Genomic DNA, 7,715 nt, shown 5'->3' with positions numbered 1-7,715 from the left:
ATTGTGCCTGAAAGATGGCTCCGGCTGCGCCCACCGGAAGCAAGAATCAATCGCAGACTATGCAAATGTTACGGGATGGGCGTAATTGGTGCCAATGTAGTCGAAAATTTGCATTGCACTATACCCCTGTAAAGGGTGCAATGCCGTGAATATATGTAGTATGAGGCAAAGTCACCGTACGGTACATTTTTGGGAGAGAGAGAGAGAGAGAAAAACTTTATTTGGTTCCCTCAAGGATTTAGCGTCTCGAGGTCTCCGTCGTCTTCTTGGGCGCCGGCGACTTGGAGCCTCTTCCGGCAAGGGTGGGCCCCTATTCCAGGGCTCCACTGAGCCTAGCCTCCTCACTAGCGTGCTGCACTAAGGCCCTTTGGGCCGTGAGCTCGCTGCTGGTAAGCCGACTCTCCCATTGCTCCGCACTCGGGTTATTGTGTTGGTGGAATGATTGATTGTGTTTACATTCCCATGTGACATGATATAGTGTGGATGTGGCACCGCACCATGGGCAGGTGTCTCGGTATTGGGTTGGGTACATCTTGTTTAGGATGTATAAATTTGGGAAGGAGTTTGTTTGCAATCTGCGCCAACTCGTTGCTTCCTCCTTCGTTAGAGCTTTGTGCGGTGGGGGATATTTGGCTCTCATCCCTCTGTATAAGTTTAAGATTTCTGTGTATCCTCGTTCACAAGCGTGTGGGTGATACTCCGGGGCGTGCGACGGCTCTGCTCGGAACGTGGTCTCTCGAGCTAGGCTGTCTGCCCTTTCGTTACCCTCTATGCCTGCGTGGGCCGGAATCCAGATTAACTTGTGCGTAACGTTCCTCTCGGCGAAGTTGGCTCCGCCGAGAATTCTGAGGGCGGCTTTGCTAATCCTGTCCCTCGTGTAATTTCTGCACGCTTCCTTCGAGTCTGTTAAGATGTTTAGAGGCCTGCCTGTCCTACATCCTTCTACTGCCGCCAGCGCCACGGCAATTTCTTCGGCCTCCGCTGTGCCGGCTGCCTTTGCCGTCGCACATGTGATCAGATTCCAGTCGCCGTCCACCACCACCGCCGTCGCCGTGCGCTTCCCTTCTCGCGGGTACGTGGCAGCATCCGTGTATACCGTGTTGTCTAGTTGCGCTAGTGTATTTTCCACGTATTCGGCTCGCGCCTGCCTTCTGCTCTCGTGGAGGTTGGGGCCCATGTTCTTAGGTACTGGCCTAACGCTTATTGTTTTTCTTAAGCAGTCGGGCACGTCTGCGTATCTATCTACGTGTCCGCTCGTGTCCCGTCCCAGCCTAGTCAGGAGCGCTCTCCCTGCAGGGGTGCTTTTGAGTCTGGCTTTTGGTGTTTCGAGCAGGGCTTCCGCCAGTTCGCTGAAGGTGTTGCTGATGCCCAGTTGGAGCAGTTTTTCGTTTGACGTGTTTTTTGGCAGATGGAGAGCCGTCTTGTATGCTTTCCTGAGTATCGTGCCCGCCTGTTCTCTCTCTCCTTTGGTCATCGCGTGGTACGGTAGCGAGTAGATGACTCGGCTGACGACCAGGCTGCCGACGAGTTTGAGTGTGTCTTTCTCTTTCATGCCGTATCTTTTTTGGGAGACCCTGTTGATCATCCGGCCCACTTGCTCCGTCACTTTGCTCAGCAGGCTGATGGTGTGGCTGCATTTTCTGCTGCCCTGTAGCCACATGCCCAGGATTCTGATCATGTTTTTTTCCGGGATGTTCTGACCGTCAAGCGTTACTTCCAGTGTTGCTTGGGTGGGGTGTCTACCTACTCTCAGTAGTTCGGATTTTTCTGTGGAGCATACCAGACCCCTCTCTCGGGTGTACTTTTCGACACAGCGCGCAGCCTCTTGTAGCTTCTCTTGTTTTTCTCCCAGTGAAGCTTGCGTGACCCAAACCGTGACGTCGTCCGCGTACATCGCGTGTTCGAAGCACTGGATCTCACCGAGTCATTTTGCCAGGCCGATCATCGCCACATTAAATAGCACGGGTGATATCACGGAGCCTTGGGGTATGCCTTTACACGGTGTGGAGAAGGTGTCGCTTCTCAACTCCCCCAGCCCTACCGTTGCCGTTCTGTCGTTTAAGAAGTCCTTGACGTAGTCATGTACTTTCCTTCCGCAGTTGGTGTTGTTGAGTCCCTCCACTATGGCCGCGTGGCTGACGTTGTCGAAGGCGCCTTTGATGTCGAGCGCCATCACAACGTTTTCACCCGCTTTGGGCATTGTGTCGAGTACCTCCTCTTTGAGTTGTAGGAGGACGTCCTGCGTCGATAGGTTGGCCCTGAAGCCATACATGCTGTCAGGGTACCACCTCCCGTTCTCCAGGTGCTGCTGGATCCTTCTGGTGACTGTTCTCTCATACAGTTTTCCCAGGCACGACGTAAGCGAGATCGGCCTGAGATTCTCGATCTGTAGTTTCTTGCCCGCCTTGGGTATCATGACCACGATGGCGTGTTTCCATTCCGCCGGTACCTTCCCCTCTTGCCAGAGCGTGTTGAGGTACGACGTCAGCTGATCGATTGCCTCGTCGCTTAGGTTTCTTATGAGCGAGTTTCGAATCTTGTCCGCTCCCGCCGCTGTATTCTTGGTGGCTGCTCTCACGGCTTCGGTGACCTCCTCTCTCGTGATGGGTCGGTCCATGTTCGGGTTTTCCTCACCGAGATAATTTCCTTTGTAACCTTCGATTTGGTGTTTCCCGTAGCATTTTTCTCGGACTTCTTTCAGGAGCTGCTCTTCGGAACCTTCGTACTGGTGGACCAGTCTTTGGATCGATTTGCCGCTTTCGGACTTGTTCTTGCTAGGGTCCATTAGGGCCTTGAGGATGCGCCACGTTTTGGCCGTACTTAGGGTCCCGTTCAGCGAGTTGCTAAACTGTTGCCACCCCTGTCTGGCCAGCTGCGTCGCGTACTCCTCCGTCTGCTTAGTGATGTCCGCTATCTTCTTCTTTAGCTTCTTATTTAGCTTTTGTCTTCTCCATCTCTTGGTGAGCCCGCGTCTAGCCTCCCAGAGCCTGAGGAGCCGCTTGTCTACCTCCGGTGTTTGTTCAGTTCTGTGCACTTCTTGCGTGTACATTTCCTGAATTTGCTGGAGTTGTTGGCTCCACTCTTCTACCGAGGTAATGATACCCTTTAGCTGTCGACAGTGTGCTCTAAAGGCGTCCCAATCCGTCAGCCGAGCCGTACCAATTTTCCTCTTGACATTGTCTGCCACCGTGCTGACTCTTGTTATGTGGTGGTCGCTGCCAAGGTTCTCGAGCAAGTTTTCCCACTCTGCCTGCTTGGCGCCCCTGATAAAGGTTAGGTCGGGACACGTGTCTGGACTGACGCTGTTTCCCTGTCTAGTCGGCTGGTTTTCATCGGTTAGCAGCTCGCACCCGGTGTTTTCTGCCGCCGTACAGATGTCTCGTCCCTTCTTGTCTTCCTTTTTATAGCCCCAGCGCGAACTTTTAGCGTTAAAGTCTCCCGCTATGATTAGAGTGTTTTGTCCCGCCAATTTCTTCGCCTCCGCGAAAAGTTTAATAAAGTTTCCTTTTGTCTGTTTAGGTGGACTGTACAAGTTTACTATATAGGTACTTCTAGCCTTTCTTTTCTTTTTGGGAATCACCTCCGTGATCACGTGTTCTATCTGGGTGTCCTCAATTTCTTTATGCGCTATGGTTACTACTTTGTTACTTATGAGGGTCTCGGTGCGGCCACTCTCCTGGCACGTGTAGCCCCTGAGCGCGGGGGTATTATTGGGAAATGGGGCGAGTGCGCTTGGACAAAGTAGGCTTCGTGCAATCGAACCAATGGTATCCTGAAGGCCGCTACGGTTTCGTCCACAAGAAGCGGGGTTTACTCTCAGAATAGATAAAATCAGCGGTGCGGACGTAATTCCCGCCAATATAGTCCAAAATTAACCGCATTGCACCATTGGCAATACAATCTTCGGGATGGGCCCACCTGGCCTCGTGGTTAAAGAGGGGAGGGGAATCAACCAAATGTCGATGCAAAAGAAGACAAGGTAGGGGCAATAAAATAGTATATGACAAACATAAGAAATGAGCGAACTATGAACGTGAAACATGAACATGAACTGCAACATACGACCGGAGCATTGGACAGACGTCAAACCTCGCATCGTTGCGCTCAAGCCCCTCCCCCCTCAAGAAATGGAAGGGGGGGGGGGAGGCAGGGGAGGCCACTTCCATCACGAGGTGTGGTGCTTTTCTACTGATGGTCACTTTTTTTCTACTTTTTTACTCGGTTTCAAGATCGTCAGGTGTCGTTTCATCTTACATTTGTTCTTCCTCCAAGCAGTGCAGCCACTTTCTCGTCGCTGCCGCCGAGGGAGCCGCAATGGCTTCCCAGTCACCACACGGATACCCTGCTCTCGTTGGAACATAAAAAGGTCGCGGCTTACCTAAAGTACAGAAATGTTAACTGAATACTCCTTTAGGATAATATAGCTAGTGCTGTTGAAAGCGTGGCAAAGGAGAATCTATATAAAAGGGCGGTCGAGCACAAAAAAAAAAAAGAAAAAGCCGAGTCCGAGCGTGTTCATGAAAGTTAACACGGTGCTCTCGCCATATATGCGGCTTGGCGTCTACTTATTTCGTTGTGAGTCGGGGCAGGCACCACAAGCTCGTGCTTTGAAATTTTTCTAATAAGAACACACGAGAAAGAAAACTTGCAGCTGCTGCGCCTAAACAATAGAAACAGGTGGGTGAATAATAAGACGTTCATTGTTGGAACATTAAGTTCCTTCCCTTGCGAGGGATAATCTGTCATTTTCATTGCATTAATCATAAGCCGTTTCTGCATTTGATAAAAAAAAAATAAATATAACCGAGCAATTGCGGCAATTTAGATTGTTCTTCCAAAGCATTGACAGGAGTTAGGACGCTTTTCGTGCTTGTGGACATGCGGCCGACATTGCCTCATGACGAGACTTCCGATTCTTAACCGTCACATTGAGTTACCAGAGCTGAAACTCGGAAGAAATTCAATATCTTTTTCGCGTGGTAAGCTTTTTCGTGGTGGTAATTATTATAAAATCAATCTCGAAATTAGAATAACTGAGGTAGCGTTGTGAGCTTGCATTGGAATTAGTCGCATCAGTTCATAGATGAAATTTCTGTAGCAAAGATGCATTTTTCTATGACATCAAAAAGAAATATACAGCCTTGGTGCTTTCTTTTGTAAACAGTTTTCTTTTTCACGATTAGACCTTGGAGCCATGATAGAAGCAGCTGAGATGTAAGGCCGATCTGATGGCATGCAGTTATGCTGAAATATCGTACAATTAGTAACTGTAACATAAGTGTGTTCATGATACCTAAGCGCAGCCTTTAAAACATTGTAAAAGAAGAACAAGACGGAAAACACAAACGCCGTTGTCCGTGTCTTCGTTCGACTTACGTGACTGTTCGCACACCTGCCTTCGCTTACAAAAGATCCCTGCCATGTTGCTCAACCATCCAGGGCACATGTATTTATAGTACGTAAAAACATACATTGGTAGTTTATGCGCGTGATCTAGCAAGCCCACATGTTGTCTTTGAGACACAGTAATTATTCTACTATCGCATTTTGATGCAATCTTGCGTAGACTATGCCGCCCGCTGTAATCTGACGTCTATGGAGCCAACATTTCATAGATTGGCTGCCGCACGCCATGTTTCACAACTTGCAAAGTGAATAAGGCGGTTCCCATTGTTTTCGAATGAATGTTCTACTAACATGCAAAACATTTCACAACGACTGCAGAAATAATGATAAATTTTGCTGCTCAGCATATGGCTTTTAATTTCTTGCATGCAACAGCGAAGAAACGCAAGTACGCCATTACAATTACCCACATTTATCTAGTGAACGTAGCATTCGCCTATGCGGCTGTCCCTTCTTGGCATCCTTTCTGTAACTGTCAGAAAGGTCCTTATGAAAGCGAGTAAGGCATGAAAATCTGCAGCGAGATGACGGTCAACACTGTAGAAACAGTAATTGAGAAGGTGCCCGACAAAAACATTGAAACCACGAGAAATATGAGAAATCAGACTATAGGAACAATAAATGAAATCCTCAACTTAGTTGAGGAAACCTGATGGAAACCGGCAGAGAAGGTTACGAGCGCTGGATCGACCGACGAGCAATACCCAGCTCATGTATCAGCCCAATGTTGGCTCGAGCCTGGACATTGTAATGCTTAGCGAAGCAACCATGATGCCCCACTGTTTGCTGTCCTTCGCCAATTACGTTGTTTTCGTTGTAACATGGCAACGCATCAGCTTATGACGAAAGTCCGACCAGATTGTAACCGCTACTTTTACCGGTCGAGTGCGTCTCAACGAAGCGAACTCAAGAAACACTTAGAAGGGGAAAGCTTTTGATATCAAACACCGCCAAATGACAAGTTATTTCTGAGGAAACCCGCGAACATGTGGAAGTTTCATCTTAGGTAAACAAATTGGCACTAAATGGACTTTAGCGCAGAACTACTAGAAAATATAAAACCCTCCCTCCCCACCCGGCTTTCTCCTAGACAAGCCTTCAAAGTTGAATGGTAGTTTGCCAAGTTCAGAGGAGAGAATCGATGGCCCACCTCCTTTCCGGGTCAGTCGCTCTACCATCTCAACAAAGCAGGAGTTTGGCAGATTGCAAGGGGAGGCCGAATTGATGGAGAACCTGAAGCTTCGCGAGAGCGAATACGACAACTAAATTCTGGCAAAACGTTCAAAGTGAAGGAATTTTCCTAGAAGAGGACGGAACTGAAAATAAAGTATTTTCATTTCATCTTCCGCTTCTTGTTACAGTAAAGGAGGATGTCAATTTTACCTTTCTCAAAATATTGCAGCGCCCGTTTAAAGTACGTCAGATGGGTGGCTTAAGGAAAAGTATCGGTACTTACCATTCGAGCCTAAACACAATGTGAGGCACCATTACAAATATGAGAGAGAGAAAGAAAGAGAGAGAGAGAGAGAAGTGTCTAGAAAACTAGCGAACGCTTTTTAGGAAGTTTTAGCCAAATTCCATGCATACATGCGGATAAACATATTCGTAAGCGTAAATATAGGCATACTAACACTATGGATCCGGAGTTTTTAAGTTCATATTACTAGAAGCTTTACGTAGTGGTAGTTATCAGTAACCGTCACCGGTTTTATAAGAAAAAAAACACTCTAAGTTCCATGTACACATGAGATGAAACGAAAATCACAAGCACAATCGGCTCATTCGCGGAGCGGTAGTGGTATTGCACAGTTGCCAACAGCGTCCACCGCGTGAAACGCCGTTGGTGTCTGACGGGGTGGACGGTTCAGTAAGGGTGTAGTACCCACCCACGCTGCAATGCGGGCACCCTAAGGTCGGCGCTCACAGGCGGCGCCTTGCTGCCGGCTTAAAGGGAAGAGAAAAACAAAGATGCACCAGACAAAGAAATAATGAAAAATTAAGATATCCCAGACGCAAGCTCCGCACGCGCAGTGTCCTTCTCGATGCATGCCACGTTGGTCGCCCAAGCTGCCACCCCACTCGCCACGTTCGCCCTTTTGATGAAATAAATGTTAGCACGACGGAACGCATCATCGGCCTCCATCACGTCCTCCGACGACTGCTTCTTTGGTGTATTCGAGCATCTGGTATCTCCTCACGAGGTATCAGCAATAATCGTTCAGCCTGTCCACTTGCAAACGGGAATCCTCACGGGAGTGGCTGCGGACGCGGCGTTTGCCGAAGCCGGCCACTTGCATGAGGGCAACCAT

At 48.7% G+C, this 7,715-nt stretch overlaps 1 protein-coding gene across 1 annotated transcript; it reads right to left on the bottom strand.

Annotated features, from left to right (window-relative positions):
• Positions 1-1,924: 1,924 nt before the first annotated feature.
• Positions 1,925-7,715, bottom strand: LOC140219091 (uncharacterized). Its single transcript, XM_072288975.1, has 3 exons — positions 7,658-7,715; positions 7,293-7,350; positions 1,925-3,263 (listed from the first exon to the last, which is right to left on the bottom strand). Exons 1-3 carry the CDS (start codon positions 7,713-7,715, stop codon positions 1,925-1,927), a joined length of 1,455 nt encoding a protein of 484 aa, XP_072145076.1.

This window comes from Dermacentor andersoni, chromosome 6 (genome assembly GCF_023375885.2).
Source record: "Dermacentor andersoni chromosome 6, qqDerAnde1_hic_scaffold, whole genome shotgun sequence".
NCBI lineage: Eukaryota > Metazoa > Arthropoda > Arachnida > Ixodida > Ixodidae > Dermacentor > Dermacentor andersoni.
Note: the sequence above shows the minus strand (reverse complement) of the source record. Positions and strands in the feature narration are given on the sequence as shown.

Bases quoted from the DNA above. Each gene is read 5' to 3' on its own strand.
- LOC140219091 (XM_072288975.1), bottom strand. From the start codon at position 7,715: ATGGTTGCCCTCATGCAAGTGGCCGGCTTCGGCAAACGCCGCGTCCGC. The intron at 7,351-7,657 runs GTGAGGATTCCC...CTTCCCTTTAAG, and splicing joins CCGCGTCCGCAGCCACTCCC to CCGGCAGCAAGGCGCCGCCT. The intron at 3,264-7,292 runs GTGGGTACTACA...AACCTTTATCAG, and splicing joins GTGCCCGCATTGCAGCGTGG to GGGCGCCAAGCAGGCAGAGT.